Below are 24,731 nucleotides of genomic sequence, written 5' to 3' on the forward strand. Positions count from 1 at the left end.
GGGGTTGAAGGGAAGAGAGTGAGTAAGATGAGATGAGTATTTGAGTGAGTGCCAGTCTGTCTGAATATAATATTTCTGTTCCAGGTGGGCATTGTGTCGTATGGAGAGAAAGTCACTCACAATGTCAACCTCAGCCAGTTTGATACCACTCAATCCCTCCTGGCCAAAGTGGCGAAACTTCCCCAGCAAACAGGTTTCAAGACTATGACCGCCCTGGGAATTGACACGGCGAGGTACAGTACAACAGTAAACCAGGGGTGTCTGGTACAGTTTTGTCCTGCTCAATTTATTTAAATTAGACTTAATTGAATTGAGTTCAGCTGAGTTGAATGTTCCTATCAGTTAATTAAGCATGTCTATTATTATAATTATAATTATTATAATTATAATTATATTATAATTATTATTATTATATTATACCCCTAAGTATTTTCAAGGTGTTGCTCTCTCTTAATGTCTAGAATTAATGGGTGTTTGCTTCATAGAGATACAATTAAATTAAATATTCTAATGCCTAATGGTTTGTGTGTCCTGAACGCGGAAACACACTCTTTCCTTTGTGTTACTAGATCTGATGTAAAATGGTATTTTCCACATCTCATGATCACAGGGATGCTACTACTTATTCCATGACCTTTGACATTTGACCTCTGATCGACCCTGTTGTCCCTTCAGGAAAGAGGCCTTCACTGTGGAGCGAGGGGCGCGGCCGGGGGTCAAGAAGGTTATGATAATTGTGACGGACGGAGAGTCACATGACTTTTATAACCTCGACAAGGTCATCAAAGAATGTGAGGAGGACGATATCGAGAGGTTCGGTATCGCTGTGAGTATGAGGCCATCTCAAAAGTGTAAGGCCATAATACCTCAATAACCACAATACCTCATCCATCGTATTCCTCACCTCAGTGAGAGCAGAGCTGTAACAGACCTTTTAGTTTGGACAAGCTCACATCCAGGTCCTTTCACCGAGGTTAGATGGTTCGCTAGCTTGGTGCAGGCAGGATAAGGGTTGCACAACTTTCCCAAAATGCCCAAGTTTTCCAGAAATCCTGGTTGGATGCTTCTTGGAATCAGGAGAGAATAAGCAGGAAGGGAATCCTCTAACTGGGAATTTTCCAGCCGAGGCAGGACCAGGGTTATGGGTTCAGGTTTTGTTTCTTACATGGACCACATGCTGTACACTGAATATACCAAACATTACGAACACCTTCCTAACATTGAGTAGCACCCCCCTCCTTTTGCCCTCAGAACAGCCTCAGTTCACCAGGGCATGGACTCTACAAGTGTTCCACAGGAATATCCTTTGGGTGGTGGACCATTCTTGATACACACAGGAGACTGTTGAGTGTGAAAAACAGCAGCGCTTCAGTTCTTGACACAAACTGGTGCGACTGGACCTTATACCCGAATGGGCTCCCGAGTAGCGCAGCGGTCTAAGGAACTGCATCTCAGTGCTAGAGGCATCACTACATACACCCTGGTTAGAATCCAGACTGTATCACAACCGGTCATGATTGGGAGTTCCATAGGGCGGCACACAATTAGCTCAGTGTTGTCTGGGTTTGGCCGGTGTAGGCCGTCATCGTAAATAAGAATTTGTTCTTAACTGACTTGCCTAATTAAATAAAGGTTAAATACATCAAAAAATACCATACCTCGTTTAAAGACACTTAAATATTTTGTCTTGCCCATTCACCCTCTGATTTGCACACATACACAATCCATGACTCAATTGTCTCAAGGCTAAGAAATCCTTCTTTAACCTGCCTCCTTCCCTTCATCTACACTGATTGGTGGATTTAACAAGTGACATCAATAAGCGATCATAGCTTTCATCTGGATTCACTTGGTCAGTCTGTCATGTCATAGCAATCATAGCTTTCACCTGGATTCACCTGGTCAGTCTGTCATGGAAAGAGCAGGTGTTCTTAATGTTTTGTATACTCAGTATATATTAAGTACTGTTTCTCAGACTTGATATCGTCATTGAAAATGTAGGATAAATAAATAAATAAAGGTTTAGATAAATAAAACATATTTTTTCTTTTTAGGTGCTTGGTGATTACAACAGGAACAACAGAAGCCTCAAGGAGGTGAAGAAATTCATTGAGGAGATCCAGTCGATCTCCAGCGATCCTGTGGGAGATCACTTCTTCAACGTGTCGGATGAGTTTGCCTTGCTGAACATCGTAGACGCCCTGGGCAGCAGGATCTTTGCCTTGGAGGGTAGGATGACTCCCTCATTAATCACATTCTCTTTGAACTCGGTGATAAAAATGGCAGTGGTTATTCTCACCTACTCACTATAGCAGATCATCATTCAATAAGCACCATCAATACTACTGACCCAAAAAGCTAAGGCATTTCTGGGTCAGGGCGACAGTACTTGAAGCCTCAGGAAGGCAGTAGCAATGCTAACCTCTACACTAGATTTCCCCCTCGCTACAGATCTAAATACTGGTGAAATTGATCAGAGAAATTGACCAGATTCATATTATCTCTACATGGTCTTTAATACCCATTGTGATAAGAAGACTATGTAATAATGTAATAACCGATCAATGTGAATGTCCTTTCCACAGCAACGTCAGGTAACTACACCTCGTCTTTTGAAATGGAGATGTCCCAGGCTGGATTTAGTGCCCACACCTCTAAAGTAAGTCTGTTTCTATCTCTGCTTTCCTTTCCTCTGTCCTACTAACTAACTCATACTAACTGTAATCCAGGCTGGATTTAGTGCCCACACCTCTAAAGTAAGTCTGTTTCTATCTCTGCTTTCCTTTCCTCTGTCCTACTAACTAACTCATACTAACTGTAATCCAGGCTGGATTTAGTGCCCACACCTCTAAAGTAAGTCTGTTTCTATCTCTGCTTTCCTTTCCTCTGTCCTACTAACTAACTCATACTAACTGTAATCCAGGCTGGATTTAGTGCCCACACCTCTAAAGTAAGTCTGTTTCTATCTCTGCTTTCCTTTCCTCTGTCCTACTAACTAACTCATACTAACTGTAATCCAGGCTGGATTTAGTGCCCACACCTCTAAAGTAAGTCTGTTTCTATCTCTGCTTTCCTTTCCTCTGTCCTACTAACTAACTCATACTAACTGTAATCCAGGCTGGATTTAGTGCCCACACCTCTAAAGTAAGTCTGTTTCTATCTCTGCTTTCCTTTCCTCTGTCCTACTAACTAACTCATACTAACTGTAATCCAGGCTGCCCACACCTCTAAAATAATCTCTGCTTTCCTTTCCTCTGTCCTACTAACTAACTGTAATCCAGGATAGTTTCAGTGCCCACACCTCTAAAGTAAGTCTGTTTCTATCTCTGCTTTCCTTTCCTCTGTCCTACTAACTAACTCATACTAACTGTAATCCAGGCTGGATTTAGTGCCCACACCTCTAAAGTAAGTCTGTTTCTATCTCTGCTTTCCTTTCCTCTGTCCTACTAACTAACTCATACTAACTGTAATCCAGGCTGGATTTAGTGCCCACACCTCTAAAGTAAGTCTGTTTCTATCTCTGCTTTCCTTTCCTCTGTCCTACTAACTAACTCATACTAACTGTAATCCAGGCTGGATTTAGTGCCCACACCTCTAAAGTAAGTCTGTTTCTATCTCTGCTTTCCTTTCCTCTGTCCTACTAACTAACTCATACTAACTGTAATCCAGGATAGTTTCAGTGCCCACACCTCTAAAATAAGTCTGTTTCTATCTCTGCTTTCCTTTCCTCTGTCCTACTAACTAAATGTAATCCAGGATAGTTTCAGTGCCCACACCTCTAAAGTAAATCTCTGCTTTCCTTTCCTCTTTCCAGGCTGGATTTAGTGCCCACACCTCTAAAAAGTCTGTTTCTATCTCTGCTTTCCTTTCCTCTGTCCTACTAACTAACTGTAATCCAGGATAGTTTCAGTGCCCACAAAAGTTAAGTCTGTTTCTATTCTGCTTTCCTTTCCTCTGTCCTACTAACTAACTCATACTAACTGTAATCAGGCTGGGCTAAAGTAAGTCTGTGCAGCATAACTTACTAACTGTAATCCAGGGGATTCAGTTTAAATAAGGATGTTTGTCCTACTAACTAACTCATACTAACTGTAATCCAGGCTGGATTTACTGCCCTAAAGTAAGTCTGCTCTGCTTTCCCCTCTGTCCACTAACTAAATGTAATCCAGGATAGTTTCAGTGCCCACACCTCTAAAATAAGTCTGTTTCTATCTCTGCTTTCCTTTCCTCTGTCCTACTAACTAAATGTAATCCAGGATAGTTTCAGTGCCCACACCTCTAAAATAAGTCTGTTTCTATCTCTGCTTTCCTTTCCTCTGTCCTACTAACTAAATGTAATCCAGGCTGGATTTAGTGCCCACACCTCTAAAGTAAGTCTGTTTCTATCTCTGCTTTCCTTTCCTCTGTCCTACTAACAACTCATACTAACTGTAATCTGGAGTGCCCACACCTCTAAAGTAAGTCTGTTTCTATCTCCTTTCCTTTCCTCTGTCCTACTAACGAACTCATACTAACTGCTCTAGTTTCAGTGCCCACACCTGTAAGTCTGTGCTCTGGGGATAGACCTGTGCTGTGCTCTAAAATAGACCTGTCTGTTTCTATCTCTGCTTTCCTTTCCTCTGTCCTACTAACTAAATGTAATCCAGGAAGAGTGACCTGTAAGTCTGTTTCTATCTCTGCTTTCCTTTCCTCTGTCCTACTAACTAAATGTAAAGATAGTTTCAGTGACCTGTGTCTGTGCTCTGGTAAAGGAGAGACCTGTGCTGTGCTCTGGGTAAAGGAGAGACCTGTGCTGTGCTCTGGGAAAGAGACCTGTGCTGTGCTCTGGGGAAGAGAGACCTGTGCTGTGCTCTGGGGAAGAGATACCTGTGCTGTGCTCTGGGGGAAGCTTTCCTTTCCTCTGTCCTAACTGTAATCTGGGGGAAGAGACTGTGCTCTGCCCCCAGTCAGGGGAAGAATGAGTGTCTGCTGTGCTCTGGGGAAGAGAGACTCTGTGCTGTGCTCTGGGGAAAGAGACCTGTGCTGTGCTCTGGGGAAGAGAGACCTGTGCTGTGCTCTGGGGAAGAGAGACCTGTGCTGTGCTCTGGGGAAAGAGAGACCTGTGCTGTGCTCTGGGGAAAGAGAGACCTGTGCTGTGCTCTGGGGAAGAGAGACCTGTGCTGTGCTCTGGGGAAGAGAGACCTGTGCTGTGCTCTGGGGAAGAGAGACCTGTGCTGTGCTCTGGGGAAGAGAGACCTGTGCTGTGCTCTGGGGGAAGAGAGACCTGTGCTGTGCTCTGGGGGAAGAGAGACCTGTGCTGTGCTCTGGGGGAAGAGAGACCTGTGCTGTGCTCTGGGGAAGAGAGACCTGTGCTGTGCTCTGGGGGAAGAGAGACCTGTGCTGTGCTCTGGGGAAGAGAGACCTGTGCTGTGCTCTGGGGGAAGAGAGACCTGTGCTGTGCTCTGGGGAAAGAGAGACCTGTGCTGTGCTCTGGGGGAAGAGAGACCTGTGCTGTGCTCTGGGGGAAGAGAGACCTGTGCTGTGCTCTGGGGAAAGAGAGACCTGTGCTGTGCTCTGGGGGAAGAGAGACCTGTGCTGTGCTCTGGGGGAAGAGAGACCTGTGCTGTGCTCTGGGGGAAGAGAGACCTGTGCTGTGCTCTGGGGAAGAGAGACCTGTGCTGTGCTCTGGGGGAAGAGAGACCTGTGCTGTGCTCTGGGGGAAGAGAGACCTGTGCTGTGCTCTGGGGGAAGAGAGACCTGTGCTGTGCTCTGGGGGAAGAGAGACCTGTGCTGTGCTCTGGGGGAAGAGAGACCTGTGCTGTGCTCTGGGGGAGAAGAGAGACCTGTGCTGTGCTCTGGGGGAAGAGAGACCTGTGCTGTGCTCTGGGGGAAGAGAGACCTGTGCTGTGCTCTGGGGAAGAGAGACCTGTGCTGTGCTCTGGGGGAAGAGAGACCTGTGCTGTGCTCTGGGGGAAGAGAGACCTGTGCTGTGCTCTGGGGGAAGAGAGACCTGTGCTGTGCTCTGGGGAAGAGAGACCTGTGCTGTGCTCTGGGGAAAGAGAGACCTGTGCTGTGCTCTGGGGAAGAGAGACCTGTGCTGTGCTCTGGGGAAGAGAGACCTGTGCTGTGCTCTGGGGGAAGAGAGACCTGTGCTGTGCTCTGGGGGAAGAGAGACCTGTGCTGTGCTCTGGGGGAAGAGAGACCTGTGCTGTGCTCTGGGGAAAGAGAGACCTGTGCTGTGCTCTGGGGAAGAGAGACCTGTGCTGTGCTCTGGGGGAAGAGAGACCTGTGCTGTGCTCTGGGGAAAGAGAGACCTGTGCTGTGCTCTGGGGAAGAGAGACCTGTGCTGTGCTCTGGGGAAGAGAGACCTGTGCTGTGCTCTGGGGAAGAGAGACCTGTGCTGTGCTCTGGGGAAGAGAGACCTGTGCTGTGCTCTGGGGGAAGAGAGACCTGTGCTGTGCTCTGGGGGAAGAGAGACCTGTGCTGTGCTCTGGGGAAGAGAGACCTGTGCTGTGCTCTGGGGGAAGAGAGACCTGTGCTGTGCTCTGGGGGAAGAGAGACCTGTGCTGTGCTCTGGGGAAAGAGAGACCTGTGCTGTGCTCTGGGGGAAGAGAGACCTGTGCTGTGCTCTGGGGAAGAGAGACCTGTGCTGTGCTCTGGGGGAAGAGAGACCTGTGCTGTGCTCTGGGGGAAGAGAGACCTGTGCTGTGCTCTGGGGAAGAGAGACCTGTGCTGTGCTCTGGGGGAAGAGAGACCTGTGCTGTGCTCTGGGGGAAGAGAGACCTGTGCTGTGCTCTGGGGGAAGAGAGACCTGTGCTGTGCTCTGGGGAAAGAGAGACCTGTGCTGTGCTCTGGGGGAAGAGAGACCTGTGCTGTGCTCTGGGGTGAAGAGAGACCTGTGCTGTGCTCTGGGTGAAGAGAGACCTGTGCTGTGCTCTGGGGAAAGAGAGGGAAAAACTAAAAAATATATGTATTTTCTGTGAGAGGATGTCCAAACATCAGAGTGTGAGCAAACATGCTCTCCACCAGTCCTCCTGAGTCAGCGTCGCTCTCTCTCTCTCTTTTTCTCCCTCTGGCTCTATCTCCCTCTGTCTCCCCCTGTCTCTCTCCCTCTCTCTCTCCCCCTCTCTCTCTTCCTCTCTCTCTCTCCCTCTCTCTCTCCCTCTCTCTCTCTCCCCCTCTCTCTCTCTCCCCCTCTCTTCCTCCTTGTTTCTGTCTCTCTCTCTCTCTCTCTCTCTCTCTCTCTCTCTCTCTCTCTCTCTCTCTCTCTCTCTCTCTCTCTCTCTCTCTCTCTCTCTCTCTCTCTCTCTCTCTCTCTCTCTCTCTCTCTCTCTTTTGCTCCCTCTGTCTCCCCTGTCTCTCTCCCTCTCTCTCACTCCCCCTCCTCCTACGTCACCTAGTATAAACACCGTCACTCCCAGCTGAAGGTGTATCAGGGCTCCTGACCTTTCCTCCCCTGCTTCATATCACTTACACAATGTTTATAGAACCAGACATACAGGGCCAGCAGCATACCACCCTGCCAGCAGCATACCACCCTGCCAGCAGTATACCACCCTGCCAGCAGCACACCACCCTGCCAGCAGTATACCACCCTGCATCCCACTGCTGGCTTGCCTCTGAAGTTAAGCAAGTTTGGTCCCTGGATGGGAGACCAGATGCTGCTGGAAGTGGTGTTGGAGCGCCGGTAGGAGGCACTCTTTCCTCTAGAAAGAAATCCCAATGCCCTAGGCCAGTGATTAGGGACGGTGCCCTGGGTAGGGTGCTGTCTTTCAGATGGGATGTTAAATGGGTGTCCTGAATCTCTGTGGTCACTAAAGATCCCATTGCACTTATCGTAAGCCCTGTGCCCAACCCCAGTCTCACTCATACTCGAAGAACATCTCCCTCTTGTGAAATACTTTACCCTGTATCTACTGCAACAGAGTCTTCTTGACACGGCGTATTGTGACTCTGGACCCATTTAGCTCTACTCCACTAAGACTTTTCCACTTCCTGTGGGATCTCTTCATGTTTCCTGTGCTGTAGCATAGCTGTCCCATAGAGTTGGATAGAGGCCCTCAATGGCGCTGCCAATGCTGTCACAGAAGACACCATTACAAAGACAGGAGATGAGCTGCCTAGTATCTCTATGCACTTGTCATTCTGTTGCCTGTCTAATAACGAGGACCACAATGGAAATAAGTTGTCTTATCTGACTTTATTGTTGTACTCACATGTGTGGCTACTCAGTATGTATTTTACATTTGTTAAATAAAAAGACATTCCTTGATTAATTCACAAATGATCTCTTTCGTAGGAGGGTGTGATGCTAGGTGCTGTGGGGGCGTATGAGTGGAACGGGACAGTAGTGATGCATACCAACCAGGGTACCGTGGTTCCTCTAAACGCAGACTTCCAAGACCCCCTGGATGAAAAGAAGGAGAGCCTGGCGGAGTACGTGGGTAAGTACATATCAGTCCAGACCAGACATGCGCACACACACTGTAACGGTTTTGACTTGAGGTTATTATTTATAGGGGTGCCAGGTAGGTTGTGCCTACCAGAGAAAACATTGGTTTCTCCTTTTGGTTTGGGAGGGAATGAGTCCCATCTGGTCCGTCAAGTCTACACCAATCCAAAGACTTATGTAAAAGTCAGGATGGAAATAAACTTTTCATAAACCCTTAAAACATTGGAAAGAACTTAAAAAACAACTATATTCTTTTGCGTGGGTTGTATTAGCAACACCAATGATTACACACACACATATAATAATATCACAATGAGTTCTGGTTCCTCCAGAAATGTCCTGTACCTCGGGCCTAAAAAGAGTTCAGCTCGGTAAAGGAGTTCATGGAACTCAAGTGACTTCTGTCACGCAATGTTTGTCCGTTCATTCAAGTGTAGCGTAAACCCAGTATTAATCATACAATCAATATAACAATTATTTTACCACAGAACTTTAAAGCGTATCAACTCTTACTAAGTCCTCAACTACAACTAACTACATAAATCATCACAGTATACCTCACATCAAAATAAATGAAATACCGTATACAAAAAGGTCAGTCGGTCAGTCAGACAATCCAATCCGCCAGCAGATCTCCAGCGGAGAAAGGCCACGAAGAACGGAGAGGTGTAGTCCAGGGACGGAGAGGTGTAGTCCACGGACGGAGAGGTGTAGTCCACGGACGGAGAGGTGTAGTCCAGGGACGGAGAGGTGTAGTCCAGGGACGGAGAGGTGTAGTCCAGGGACGGAGAGGTGTAGTCCAGGGACGGAGAGGTGTAGTCCAGGGACGGAGAGGTGTAGTCCAGGGACGGAGAGGTGTAGTCCAGGGACGGAGAGGTGTAGTGCAGGGACGGAGAGGTGTAGTCCAGGGACGCAAAGAGTGGATCCGATCCTGGGTAAACTCTATTAGGCTACAAAACACACGTTTAACGGCAACAAAACAAACGGAATAGAGAAGCTTCGGAACTGAGGGACGAACACATCCTCATTCACGTCTCCATCACAACCCCACTTTTGCGCAGCTGATGCTGGCTATTTAATAGGGAATTAAAGGGAAAGCGCCCTATTGGAAGGAGAAGCACTGAGACGGTTCAGAAAAATTCAGGGCCGTCACAACACACACACAGCCTGGCAGGGTATGTGGGTAAGTACATATCAGTCCAGACCAGACATGCGCACACACACACACACACACACAGCCTGGCAGGGTACGTGGGTAAGTACATATCAGTCCAGACCAGACATGCGCACACACACACACACACAGCCTGGCAGGGTACGTGGGTAAGTACATATCAGTCCAGACCAGACATGCACACACACACACACAGCCTGGCAGGGTACGTGGGTAAGTACATATCAATCCAGACCAGACATGCACACACACACACACACACACACACAGCCTGGCAGGGTACGTGGGTAAGTACATATCAGTCCAGACCAGACATGCGCACACACACACACAGCCTGGCAGGGTACGTGGGTAAGTACATATCAGTCCAGACCAGACATGCACACACACACACACAGCCTGGCAGGGTACGTGGGTAAGTACATATCAATCCAGACCAGACATGCACACACACACACACACACACACACACACACACACACACACACACACACACACACACACACACACACACACACACACACACACACACACACACACACACACACACACACACACACACACACACACACACACACACACACACACACACACACACACACACACACACACACAGCCTGGCAGGGTACGTGGGTGGGTCCAGACCAGACAAACCACCCAGATGGATTACATTGTATTTATTTACCTTTTTATTTTTTGCACTATACATGTCTGTTTTTATGGTTTGATTCTTGCCTTGTCCTCTGTTACTTTAGTACTTTCTGTGTAGGTTAAGAGCATAGACCTAATGTGTTTTATATTTATTTATATTTATAAGAAAACCTGTACTGGCACTGGAAACTGGACACTGGTCCAATGACAACCTGTACTGGCACTGGAAACTGGACACTGGTCCAATGACAACCTGTACTGGCACTGAAAACTGGACAGTGGTCCAATGACAACCTGTACTGGCACTGAAAACTGGACACTGGTCCAATGACAACCTGTACTGGCACTGGAAACTGGACACTGGTCCAATGACAACCTGTACTGGCACTGGAAACTGGACAGTGGTGCAATGACAACCTGTAATGGCACTGGAAACTGGACAGTGGTCCAATGACAACTCCAATGACAACCTGTACTGGCACTGGAAACTGGACAATGGTCCAATGACAACTCCAATGACAACCTGTACTGGTACTGGAAACTGGACAGTGGTCCAATGACAACTCCAATGACAACCTGTACTGGCACTGGAAACTGGACAGTGGTCCAATGACAACTCCAATGACAACCTGTACTGGCACTGGAAACTGGACAGTGGTCCAAGTCCTTAATGCCTCCCAGCTCCTGTATAAAGAGCACAGGTCCAGCACCATTACTCTGAAATAGACAGAAACATGGACTGCATCCCATATGGCATCCTGTTCCATTTATATTGCTCACACACACACACACACACACACACACACACACACACACACACACACACACACACACACACACACACACACACACACACACACACACACGCACGCACGCACGCACGCACGCACGCACGCACGCACGCACGCACGCACGCACACACACACACACACACACACACACACACTCCTCTCTGTTCTTCAATGTTTTACTGCGTCCTCGAGACCTTGGGACTATAAGATTCTAGCTGACATTATTGGCAAAAAATGTGTTAGTCACCTATAATTACTTTAGGTGAGGACCTTAATGGGTTAATAAATATTAATTCACAACAAAACAGTTCTAAGATCTGGTATGTGAAAACATGTATGCTCAATATCTCAGAACTATGCTTTGCAACATAGAACCTTATAGTCCCAAGGTCACATCCTCTTAACAATGAGACTAAAGTGAACTAATACCAGGAGGAAGACGTATTAAAATAACCCACTAATAGGGACATGCTCTGTCCTTAAGCTGCGATCATGAACTGCTGTAATATGTGTGTATGTCTGCTCTCCCTGCAGGTTATGCCGTACAGTCAGCATCAACCCCTAATGGTGAATTATACATCACAGGAGCACCGCGGTACAACCACACAGGCAGAGTCATCGTCTACAAACTGGATGGGGAAATCATCACAGTCACACAAGTACTGAAAGGAGAGCAGGTGTGTTCAGTTGTCATTCATCAATCTTCCACCATCATCATAATACACATCTTTACATTATGTAGGTTGCTTTGCCAAACTCATGGGTTAAGGTTAGACACCGCAGTATGGGAAGAGACTATACATTCTGTAACCAACGCGACACAAACTGGTTTAGGACATAATTCGTATACATTAGATAGAAATGCACTGAAATACTGCAATTAGGTCCCTGAAAGCATAAAATTCAGATTAGGTCCCTGATGTCAAGGCATGAGCTCATACCGTGTTTCTACTTTAGTTTGAGATTCAGTAGAGGTTAAGATTATAGTGGGCTCCTGAGTGGTGCAGTGGTCTAAGGCACTGTATCTCAGTGCAAGAGGTGTCACTATAGTCCCTGTTTCAAATCTAGGTTGTATTACATCTGGCTGTGATTTGGAGTCCCATAGAGCAGTGCACAATTGGTCCAGTGTTGTCCAGGTTTGGCTGGGGTCATTGTAAATAAGAATGAACTTAACTGACTTGCCTAGTTATATTAGAAACTGGGTTGTTCAAGCCCTGGATGCTGAGTAGCTTAAAGCTGTGGTATATGAGACAATATACCATGGCTAAGGGCTGTGTCCAGGCACTCCAGAAGAGGACTGGCCACTCCTCAGAGCCTGGTTTCCTCTTAGGTTCCGGCCTTTCTTGGGAGTTTTTCCAAGCCACCGTTCTTCTACATCTGCATTGCTTCCTGTTTGGGGTTTTAGGCTGGGTTTCTGTATAGCACTGTATAGACATTGGCTGATGTAAAAAGGGCTTTATAAATACATTTGATTGACTCCACGTTGCATCGTATACACACTGAGTATACCAAACATTAGGAACACCTTCCTAATATTGAGTTGCACCTGGTTTATGGAAAGAGCAGGTGTTCTTAATGTTTTGTACACTCAGTGTATATACCATATACCACATCCCCTGTGACATTATTGCTTCATTAAATTAAAGCATGAGCTCCTGCCGCGTTTCTATTTCAGGCTGAGTGATTATAACGTAGTGTGACCTCCGTCTGTCTCCTGTAGATTGTCTCCTACTTTGACCTCGTTCTGTCTCCTGTAGATTGTCTCCTACTTTGACCTCCGTCTGTCTCCTGTAGATTGTCTCCTACTTTGACCTCGTTCTGTCTCCTGTAGATTGCCTCCTACTTTGACCTGTTTATGTCCTGTAGATTGTCTCCTACTTTGACCTTTGTCTGTCTCCTGTAGATTGTCTTTTACTTTGACCTCCGTCTGTCTCCTGTAGATTGGCTCCTACTTTGACCTCTGTTTATGTCCTGTAGATTGTCTCCTACTTTGACCTCGTTCTGTCTCCTGTAGATTGTCTCCTACTTTGACCTCTGTTTATCTCCTGTAGATTGTCTCCTCTTTGACCTCTTGTTTATGTCCTGTAGATTGGCTCCTACTTTGACCTCGTTCTGTCTCCTGTAGATTGTCTCCTACTTTGACCTCTGTTTACCTCCTGTAGATTGTCTCCTACTTTGACCTCTGTTTACCTCCTGTAGATTGTCTCCTACTTTGACCTCGTTCTGTCTCCTGTAGATTGTCTCCTACTTTGACCTCTGTTTATCTCCTGTAGATTGTCTCCTACTTTGACCTCTTGTTTATGTCCTGTAGATTGTCTCCTACTTTGACCTCGTTCTGTCTCCTGTAGATTGTCTCCTACTTTGACCTCTGTTTAACTCCTGTAGATTGTCTCCTACTTTGACCTCGTTCTGTCTCCTGTAGATTGTCTCCTACTTTGACCTCTGTTTACCTCCTGTAGATTGTCTCCTACTTTGACCTCTGTCTGTCTCCTGTAGATTGTTCCTACTTTGACCTCTGTCTGTCTCCTGTAGATTGTCTCCTACTTTGACCTCTGTCTGTCTCCTGTAGATTGTCTCCTACTTTGACCTCTGTTTACCTCCTGTAGATTGTCTCCTACTTTGACCTCTGTCTGTCTCCTGTAGATTGTCTCCTACTTTGACCTCTGTCTGTCTCCTGTAGATTGTCTCCTACTTTGACCTCTGTCTGTCTCCTGCAGATTGTCTCCTACTTTGACCCCTGTTTACCTCCTGTAGATTGTCTCCTACTTTGACCTCTGTTTACCTCCTGTAGATTGTCTCCGACTTTGACCTCTGTTTACCTCCTGTAGATTGTCTCCTACTTTGACCTCTGTTTACCTCCTGTAGATTGTCTCCTACTTTGACCTCTGTTTATCTCCTGTAGATTGTCTCCTATTTGACCTCTGTTTATCTCCTGTAGATTGGCTCCTACTTTGGCAGCGTGCTCCAGACGGTGGATGTTGACCAGGACTCCTACACAGACATCCTGCTGGTGGGAGCTCCTATGTTCATGGGCCCAGAGAGGGAGGAACAGGGACAGGTGTACGTCTACAAACTCAATGAGGTGTGTGGTGTACTGTGTGTGTAGTTGACCTGATTCATCACTCAATCAATCAGTCAAATGTATTTATAAAGCCCTTCTTACATCAGCTGATAACTCAAAGTGCTGTACAGAAACCCAGCCTAAAACCCCAAACAGCAAGCAATGCAGGTGTAGAAGCACGGTGGCTAGGAAAAACTCCCTAAAAAGGCCAGAACCTAGGAAGAAACCTAGAGAGGAACCAGGCTATGAGGGGTGGCCAGTCCTCTTCTGGCTGTGCCGGGTGGAGATTATAACAGTACATGGCCAAGATGTTCAAATGTTCATAGATGACCAGCAGGGTCAAATAATAATAATCACAGTAGTTGTCGAGGGTGCAACAGGTCAGCACCTCAGGAGTAAATGTTAGTTCGCTTTTCATAGCTGATTGAGAGTATCTCTACCGCTCCTGCTGTCTCTAGACAGTTGAAAACAGCAGGTCTGGGACAGGTAGTAAATAATGTTCAAACAGTCATATAATGAATGTAACTATCTATCTGTTACTCAACATCTCTCTACCCCCCCCCCCTCTGTCTCTCCATCTCCCTCCCTTCCTACCTAGAAGGGCCTATTTGAGCACCAGACCACGCTGAAGCCAGACAACCAGACGTGTTGTACCTCGGCCCACTCCAACGGTTGCACCATCGTCAACACCAACGGCCCGTGTGGCGCCCGCTTCGGCACCGCCATCGCAGAGGTCAGTGACCTAGACCTGGACGGGAACCGGGACGTGGCCATCGGGGCGCCACTGGAGAACGACCACAAAGGGGCAGTCTACGTCTACCATGGAGCCAAGAAGACCATCAAGGGAAAATATGTGCAGGTAAAGAAAGACAAGACCATGTGTTCTCGCACTATTCTACAGTAATATTACAGTAAGATTACAGTACATTACAGTAAGATTACAATATTACAGTATTAAGAGTATACAGTAAAAGTGAGAGTCGTTAATGTTAGCCTTCTGAATGTGTGTGCTGGTGTGGTTTCAGCGTATCCCAGGCCCTGGAGACGGGGTGAAGACTAAGTTCTTTGGCCAGTCGATCCACGGAGTCATGGATCTGAACGGAGACGGAATTATAGACATTACCATCGGAGGGCTGGGAGGGGCTTCTCTGTTCTGGTGAGTGTTTAGTGCCTCAGCGTTCAGTATCAAACACAAGCATGCACCCACACACACATTCACGCACACACACACACTCCACTTCAACTATTAGTAATAGCAGTAACCTCAAATATCATCTCACAAAATTGTATTATTATAACATTATCGCATCTATCAAAGACTGTCACTTTGGTTTATACAGCTGTGTCCCTTTCAGGATTTGAACCAACAACACCTTCCTCTCCTTGTTCAAACCCCTGTTCCTCCTCTTCTCTCATGGAGCCTGTTCTGTCCTGTCCTCTCTTTCTCTTCTCTTCTGGAGTTGAGCCAACATTTCATACCACAGCGACCCCAGCCAGGGATCCGCCCACTCAGTTTCAGCTGGAACAGCCCTAGCTGACCAAGGCCGACCAGGGCTATGTGGAAAAACTCCAACTCCCAGGAGGCAAAGCTCTTAAAACATGATTTGGCAGCCCTTCCTCCTGGGCTCTTGATTTAATCCATTTTAGAATAAGGCTGTAATGTAACAAAATATGGATTAATTCAAGGGGTCTGAATACTTTCGAATGCACTGTATAACTTGGCTATGGATCCTTTTGTAGAGCCGCCATGGCCGTCGACGTGGTTTATAGAGGGCTTGCATACATACATCTTTACATTATAAATGAATAATGTGCTTTTAATTCGATTTTGAGGTTTACTGTATAAAGAACTATAGCTATATCATTTTGGCTTCTCCTCTTTATATTTTTGTAGATAAAAAAAATGGTTTCATTCACAGTTCATTGATTATTGTAACAGTTTCATATGCCAGTTACAAGTTTATGAATTTCTGTTGTTTGTCATCCAGGTCCAAGGATGTTGCTGAGCTTTATGCCAACATGACCTTTGACCCAAACAAGATCAACCTACAGCAGCCCTCTGAAGACTGTGTGCTGGGTGAAAGAGCCACCGTGTGTGTGAAGACCAGGGTCTGCTTTAGCTACAGTGTCAAGTCTGAGAAGGACCACACTAACTTGGGAACAGGTGAGAGTCTGATAAACACACTTCCAGTATGTTTGAACGTTTACAGTGTAAACACTTCAATTAAATGCAATGATTGTAACTGACTCTGGATAAGAGCATCTACTAAAGGAGTAAAATATCAACTGTAAACCAGACAGTCTTTTCTTCAGGATTTCTGGAAAACCTGGGAATTATGGGAAACTTACCAGATTTGGTGTTTGTTGTGTTTCAGCCATTAAGTACAACCTGACTCTGGACTCTCTGAGGGCAAAGTCGAGGGCAGCATTTGTCAACCCTGACGAGAAGAGTGAGAGGAAGGTCCAGGTCACCGCCAACATCATAGACGCTCTGTGTCTGGAACATTCCTTTGCCATGAAGGCAAGTAAATCATTCCTCAATCAGCCTGGTCAACATGGAAAGAGGAAGTAGGAGGGTGAGATAGAGAGGGGGCGGAGAGAGAAAGGAAGAAAGAGAGCGAGAGACAGACAGACAGACAGAGAGAGAGAGAGACATGAGAAGCATAGAGAGGCAGAGAGAGGCAGAGAGAAAGAGAGAGAGAGCGAGCGAGAGAACGGCCCCATAGAAAAACTCTGTCTCTTACATACTAGTAGACCACAGTTGAATGTGTTACTGGCCCCAGAGTTTGAACTGGAGAGGGGATATGGGTTTCATTTTCATGATGATTGCATCAGAGAAAGCCTGGCCCCAGATTGGTTTGTGTTGTATAGCCAACTCTTATATTTGGCATGACAATGAACATAGGAGTTGATAGGCAAGACAGCATAAAGCCTGGAACCATGCTAAATGGCTATTAGTATCTCAGTAGACTGGCCAGTGAATGTATCGGATGGACGTACAGTAGAAGGCCAAGTTGCTCTGGTATTGATTAATGGTATGAAAGTGGAGACAGATCTCCTACATTGATCAAAGGAAAAGCATCTCCAAATAAAACAACCCCTTTCCCAAAAGGCCCATTACTGTAGATACAAGTATTCCGCTTAAAAGAGGCCTAGAAATCGATTCACATTACATTGATTGTTTTGTAGCAAATAGAAGTACAATATAAGGTTTTATTGAGGATGCAGATGAAAAGAACAGAGGTATAATAAAACAGAAGACTTTGACTGTAATGGGAACCAGAACCAGAGAGAATGCACGACAATGACTGGTTAACCACCCCCAGTACTTCTGAGAAAGGGAGGGAGAGAGGGGACTTGTTAACCACCCCAGTAACTCTGAGAGAGAGAGAGAGAGAGAGAGAGAGAGAGAGAGAGAGAGAGAGAGAGAGAGAGAGAGAGAGAGAGACAGAGACAGAGAGAGAGAGAGAGAGGACCGGTTAACCACCCCAGTACCTGAGAGAGAGAGAGAGAGAGAGAGAGAGAGAGAGAGAGAGAGAGAGAGAGAGAGAGAGAGAGAGAGAGAGAGAGAGAGAGAGAGAGAGAGAGAGAGAGAGAGAGAGAGAGAGAGAGAGAGAGACAGAGAGAGAGAGAGAGAGAGAGGAGAGGTTAACCACCCCAGTACCTCTGAGAGAGAGAGAGAGAGAGAGAGAGAGAGAGAGAGAGAGAGAGAGAGAGAGAGAGAGAGAGAGAGAGAGAGAGAGACAGAGAGAGAGAGAGAGAGAGAGAGAGAGAGAGAGAGAGAGAGAGAGAGAGAGAGAGGACTGGTTAACCACCCCAGTACTTCTGAGAGAGAGAGAGAGAGAGAGAGAGAGAGAGAGAGAGAGAGAGAGAGAGAGAGAGAGAGAGAGAGAGAGAGAGAGAGAGAGAGAGAGAGAGAGAGAGAACTGGTTAACCACCCCAGTACCTCTGAGAGAGAGAGGAGAGAGGAGAGAGAGAGAGAGAGAGAGAGAGAGAGAGAGAGAGAGAGAGAGAGAGAGAGAGAGAGAGAGAGAGAGAGAGAGAGAGAGAGAGAGAGGACTGGTTAACCACCCCAGTACCTCTGAGAGAAAGAGAGGGGGGGGGGTGAAGAGAGGAGAGTAGTTGGAAAGAGAAACAAAATAGAGGAGTAGAGAGAGAGAGAGAGCTGGTGTACGGTTGGGGGGGTGCATTCAAAATGCATTCCAGTGGCGATATCCCCTAGCGATCTGGTACACCATGTGGCCAGACAGATCACATGCCGTCCATCCCAACTGGAACATAGATGCTTTCTGCTGTCTGATAGGGACACACATAACCCACATTGTCCTCCCGTGAGGAGAACGAGCTGACATGCAGCCCTCATAATCCAGATGGACTACTGATAACAGTACGGGTGTATATACAGTTGAAGTCGGAAGTTTACATACACTTAGGATGGAGTCATTAAAACTCGTTTTTCAACCACTCCACAAATTTCTTGTAACAAACTATAGTTTTTGGCAAGTTAGGACATCTACTTTGTGCATGACACAAGTCATTTTTACAACAATTGTTTACAGACAGATTATTTCACTTATAATTCACTGTATCGCAATTCCAGTGGGTCAGAAGTTTACATACACTAAGTTGACTGTCCCTTTAAACAGCTTGGAAAATTCCAGAAAATTATGTCATGGCTTTAGAAGCTTCTGATAGGCTAATTGACATAATTTGAGTCAATTGGAGGTGTACCTGTGGATGTATTTCAAGGCCGACCTTCAAACTCAGTGCCTCTTTGCTTGACATCATGGGAAAATCAAAAGAAATCAGCCAAGACCTCAGAAAGAAATTGGAGACCTCCACAAGTCTGGCTCCTCCTTTTTCCTGAAGGTACAACGTTCATCTGTACAAACAATAGTACGCATGTATAAACACCATGGGACCACGCAACCGTCATACCGCTCAGGAAGAAGACGCGGTCTGTCTCCTAGAGATGAACGTACTTTGGTGCGAAAAGTGCAAATCAATCCCAGAACAACAGCAAAGGACCTTCTGAAGATGCTGGAGGAAACGGGTACAAAAGTATCTATATCCACAGTAAAATGAGTCCTACATCGACATAACCTGAATGGCCGCTCAGCAAGGCTATTGCTCCAAAATCTTGATTAAAAAAAGCCAGACTATGGTTTGCAACTGCACATGTGGACAAATATAGTACTTTTTGGAGAAATGTCCTCTTGTCTGATGAAACAAAAATAGAACTGTTTGGCCATAATGACCATCGTTATGTTTGGAAGCTTGCAAGCCGAAGAACACCATCCCAACCGTGATGCACGGGGGTGGCAGCATCATTTTGTGGGGGGTGATTTGCTGCAGGAGGGACTGATGCACTTCACAAAATAAATGGCATCCTGAGGAAGGAAAATTATGTGAATATACTGAAGCAACATCTCAAGACATCAGTCAGGAAGTTAAGGTTTGGTCGCAAATGGGTCTTCCAAATGGACAATGACCCCAAGCATACTTCCAAAGTTGTGGCAAAATGGCTTAAGGACGTTGGAGTGGCCATCACAAAGCACTGACCTCAATCCTTGTGGGCAGAACTGAAAGTTTTGGGCAGAACTGAAAAGGTGTGTGCGAGCAAGGAGGCCTACAAACCTGACTCAGTTACACCAGCTCTGTCAGATGGAATGGGCCAAAATTCACCCAACTTATTGTGGGAATCTTGTGGAAGGCTACCCAAAACGTTTGACGCAAGTTAAACAATTTAAAGGCAATGCTTCCAAATACTATTTGAGTATATGTAAACTTCTGACCCATTGGGAATGTGATGAAAGAAATACAAGTTGAAATAAATCATTCTCTCTACTATTATTCTGACATTTCACATTCTTAAAATAAAGTGGTGATCCTAACTGACCTAAGACAGGGAATTTTTACTAGGATTAAATGTCAGGAATTGTGAAAAATTAAGTTTAAATGTATTTGTGTATGTAAACTTTCGACTTCAACTGTACATGTGTATCGTTGTGTATTGTTAACATATTGGATGACTGTCATTCATATTTCATTCCCCCAGTTCAATGTAACAGTGATACGTTTAGGCTGCTACATGATACTCAATTTTCCCTGTACCCATCATGAGGTTGCTACAACCTAGCCTATGAACGAAAGTTTACGACGTAGGTGCACACAGGTCGAGAGACAAATGAGGTGACAGACAGTGTCATTGAATAGCGCTTTGCACACTCTTGCCTGCATCTAGCTGATATAGGGTGTAAACATTAGTCCAACAGTTGCAAACAAGAGTTTCTATTGGACAAATCCACGTATGTTTATCTACGCTTTGTTCCGTTTGCTTCAGTTCAAGAAACGTTTTTTTCATCAGAATTGGTGGAATGAATACACCCCTGATCAAGCTGAAGTAACGTCATAGCCAGTATATCTAAAATAACTAACTTGTTAGTAAACTTGCTACAATCATGCAATAACTTTAGTGTACAGTCAGTAAGCAGTTACACCGGTGGGCCCTGGTGGCAATAAATTAGTAATACCAAAAGATGACCTTGACTTGGAAGACTTCCAGTGTTGTGTTGGAAAGTCATAGCCAGCTAGCTAACATAGCATATCAACTAATGATATGATCTCCTCAGGCTAATCTGGACTTCAGAGACCCCATCATGATCTCCCTTGAGTTTGGTCTGGCTGAGGACACAGGCCCCGTCCTGGATGGAGACTTACCAACGTCACTCAACAAAACGGTAAAATGAACCACAATGTGGCAGATTTAACACACAAGCACACACACACACACACACACACACACACACACACACACACACACACACACACACACACACACACACACACACACACACACACACACACACACACACACACACACACACACACACACACACACACACACACACACACACACACACACACACACACACACACACACACACACACACTCACACACACACCAGTAACTGTTGGCTTTCCATGAATTTTGTATACCTTGGCTTGCTTCCTTCTTTAGCCACTACAGGCCCTACTTGGCTAACAATACGTGTGTGCATGCACACATCTGATTTTCTTACCTTACTTTAAACCTCAGCTATCATATATTGCAACAGTGAATAGGCGCTGTGTGAGCAGAGTCAGTGATCAGTACTTTGCACACTCATACAGTCTGGCTCCTTCCAGCGCTGTAGAGGGTGAATATTCTCTCCAACGGCTGTCCTCCATCCATCACTAGCTCCTATCGGAGGCTCTAAAACACTGACAGACTGTTATCCAGTTCCAATGGTGCAGCTCCCACACACATAGTTTTAATGAGTTGTTTGGCAGAGGGACAGAGGGAGACCAAACATGTGGCTGGATGTTAACACTGTGGTAGAACAGGATGTTAACACTGTGGTAGAACAGGATGTTAACACCGTGGAAGAACAGGATGTTAACACCGTGGAAGAACAGGATGTTAACACTGTGGTAGAACAGGATGTTAACACTGTGGTAGAACAGGATGTTAACACTGTGGTAGAACAGGATGTTAACACCGTGGAAGAACAGGATGTTAACACCGTGGAAGAACAGGATGTTAATCTGTGGTAGAACAGGATGTTAACACCGTGGTAGAACAGGATGTTAACACTGTGGTAGAACAGGATGTTAACACCGTGGTAGAACAGGAGGTTAACACCGTGGTAGAACAGGATGTTAACACCGTGGAAGAACAGGATGTTAACACTGTGGTAGAACAGGATGTTAACACTGTGGTAGAACAGGATGTTAACACCGTGGTAGAACAGGAGGTTAACACCGTGGTAGAACAGGATGTTAACACTGTGGTAGAACAGGATGTTAACACCGTGGAAGAACAGGATGTTAACACTGTGGTAGAACAGGATGTTAACACTGTGGTAGAACAGGATGTTAACACCGTGGTAGAACAGGAGGTTAACACCGTGGAAGAACAGGATGTTAACACCGTGGAAGAACAGGATGTTAACACTGTGGTAGAACAGGATGTTAACACTGTGGTAGAACAGGATGTTAACACTGTGGTAGAACAGGATGTTAACACTGTGGTAGAACAGGATGTTAACACCGTGGAAGAACAGGATGTTAACACTGTGGTAGAACAGGATGTTAACACCGTGGAAGAACAGGATGTTAACACCGTGGTAGAACAGGATGTTAACACCATGGTAGAACAGGATGTTAACACTGTGGTAGAACAGGATGTTAACACCGTGGAAGAACAGGAGGTTAACACCGTGGTAGAACAGGAGGTTAACACTGTGGTAGAACAGGATGTTAACACTGTGGTAGAACAGGATGTTAACACTGTGGTAGAACCGGATGTTAACACCGTGGTAGAACAGGATGTTAACACTGTGGTAGAACAGGATGATAACACAGTTTTAAGAAAATACCTTAAAGAAAGTAAGAGATAAGATTAACAATAATTAAAGAGCAGCAGTAAATAACAGTAGAGAGGCTATATACAGGAGGTACCGGTACAGAGTGAATGTGCTGGGGCACCGGTGTTGAGGTAATTGAAGTAATATGTAAATGTAGGTACATGCAAGCAGTTTTCGACTGCTTCATTGATAGAACTGTCTTGTACATGGTCTATTCCATACTGCTTGTAACCATGCACACGTCATTCAGATTCCTTTGGTGGATTGTGGGAGCGATGACAAGTGCATAGCTGACCTATCCCTGAAGGCTGTGCCAAGTATACAAAGGTATTGTCACAAAGATTGTATTCTTTCAATCCATCTAACTGTCATGATTTTATGGCAGTTGCGTGGTAGTTCATTGATAGGTATTTTGCCCTTGTATTGTACTTTAGCGCCCTCTTGTGTTTGTCCAGATAAAGTGTCACAGCATTACAGTAAAATCTGCCCTGCTACGGTAATAACATTACAGTATCATCTGCCCTGGCATAGTAATAACATTACAGTCAAATCTGCCCTGGAGCAGTAATAATATTACAGTAAAATCTGCCCTGCTACAGGAATAATATTACTGTAAAATCTGCCCTGCTACAGTAATACAATTACAGTAAAATCTGCCCTTCAACAGTAGTAGAATTACAGTAAAACCTGCCCTGCTACAGTAATAACTTTCCTATTCTTTCCAGTCTTGTGATCAAAGCCAACAAGGAAAAGTTCCATGTGCTCATTACCATTAGAAACAGTCAAGACAATGCCTACAATACCAAAGTCATGCTCAGCTTTACTGAAAACATAAACTACGTCAAAGTCAAGGTGAGATCCTTCCCTATGTTTGTAGAGCTGTTGTGGAGCTTTGATTTACATTGAGTTCTTGGATGTTGGGAATCAGTACGTCAGTATGAGTTTTGACATTGACATTATATGTGATTTCAACTGTTTACTCTGCAGGCCAATGACAAAGTCTGCAGTCTGAATAATACCAAAGTTGAGTGTGCTGTGGGATATCCATTCCTCAAAAGCAATGTAGAGGTAAGACAATTCTTGCAATCACACGCATCTAACCTCGTACCATAAGACTCACTATGTACTTCATGTTTCATTTTGTGATGAATAGGCCACTGATCGGTTTTGCTTGTTCTCCCTCCAGGAGGTGTTTGAGATCCTGTTTGAAGTCAACCCTGCACACATCTGGAAAGAGATTCAGATCAACGTAACTGCAACCAGGTACAGTAAGCCATGGTGTTCATTCATTTGATTTATTTGTTACTGTGTGGATAGTCCACACAGTAACAATGACTAGTGTTTTCCGGGGAGTCCCGAGTTCCATGCTAAATCTCAACTATTTAAAATAAATTAGTGAGCAAAGAAGAAATATTAAAAAGTCAAAATTCTACAGTGACAGTGAGGAATTGAAGACCACCCTCCATGACAACTCTGTGAGAATCTCCATCCCTGTGAAGTACGAGGCTGGACTCAGATTCACTGCGTGAGTACAGACAGCAGCAGCTACAACACGTACAGGACATTTTTAGTTCCATAAAAAATGCAGGTACAGTATCAGAGTATGACCTTTTTAAAAATCTTTCCATCTCCTGTCTCATCTTTCCATATCCTGTCTCATCTTTCCATCTTCTGTCTCATCTTTCCATCTCCTCTCATCTTTCCATCTCCTGTCTCATCTTTCCATATCCTGTCTCATCTTTCCATCTTCTGTCTCATCTTTCCATATCCTCTAATCTTTACATCTCCTGTCTCATCTTTCCATCTCCTGTCTCATATTTCCATCTCCTGTCTCATCTTTCCATATCCTGTCTCATCTTTCCATCTCCTCTCATCTTTCCATCTCCTCTCATCTTTCCATATCCTGTCTCATCTTTCCATCTTCTGTCTCATCTTTCCATATCCTCTAATCTTTACATCTCCTGTCTCATCTTTACATCTCCTGTCTCATCTTTCCATCTCCTGTCTCATATTTCCATCTCCTGTCTCATCTTTCCATATCCTGTCTCATCTTTCCATCTCCTCTCATCTTTCCATATCCTGTCTCATCTTTCCATATCCTGTCTAATCTTTCCATATCCTGTCTCATCTTTCCATATCCTGTCTCATCTTTCCATATCCTGTCTCATCTTTCCATATCTTGTCTCATCTTTCTATATCCTCTCATCTTCCCATC

The 24,731-nt window shown here is 45.3% G+C and overlaps 1 protein-coding gene across 1 annotated transcript in view; it reads left to right on the forward strand.

The window, feature by feature from the left end:
* The window catches only part of LOC123999725 (integrin alpha-1-like), a 92,075-nt gene that overhangs the window by 59,322 nt on the left and 8,022 nt on the right, over positions 1 to 24,731 (forward strand). The window contains exons 7-23 of the mRNA XM_046305751.1: positions 85 to 233; positions 676 to 826; positions 2,055 to 2,229; positions 2,586 to 2,659; positions 8,279 to 8,423; positions 11,582 to 11,724; positions 13,986 to 14,129; positions 14,710 to 14,967; positions 15,134 to 15,264; positions 16,097 to 16,272; positions 16,484 to 16,629; positions 20,741 to 20,848; positions 22,767 to 22,843; positions 23,242 to 23,368; positions 23,504 to 23,584; positions 23,703 to 23,779; positions 23,952 to 24,041. Coding sequence (XP_046161707.1) covers positions 85 to 233; positions 676 to 826; positions 2,055 to 2,229; positions 2,586 to 2,659; positions 8,279 to 8,423; positions 11,582 to 11,724; positions 13,986 to 14,129; positions 14,710 to 14,967; positions 15,134 to 15,264; positions 16,097 to 16,272; positions 16,484 to 16,629; positions 20,741 to 20,848; positions 22,767 to 22,843; positions 23,242 to 23,368; positions 23,504 to 23,584; positions 23,703 to 23,779; positions 23,952 to 24,041 — 2,252 coding nt within the window. The remainder of the gene's footprint in view (positions 1 to 84; positions 234 to 675; positions 827 to 2,054; positions 2,230 to 2,585; positions 2,660 to 8,278; positions 8,424 to 11,581; positions 11,725 to 13,985; positions 14,130 to 14,709; positions 14,968 to 15,133; positions 15,265 to 16,096; positions 16,273 to 16,483; positions 16,630 to 20,740; positions 20,849 to 22,766; positions 22,844 to 23,241; positions 23,369 to 23,503; positions 23,585 to 23,702; positions 23,780 to 23,951; positions 24,042 to 24,731) is intronic.

Source organism: Oncorhynchus gorbuscha, linkage group LG16, assembly GCF_021184085.1.
Source record: "Oncorhynchus gorbuscha isolate QuinsamMale2020 ecotype Even-year linkage group LG16, OgorEven_v1.0, whole genome shotgun sequence".
NCBI classification, from domain to species: Eukaryota; Metazoa; Chordata; class Actinopteri; order Salmoniformes; family Salmonidae; genus Oncorhynchus; species Oncorhynchus gorbuscha.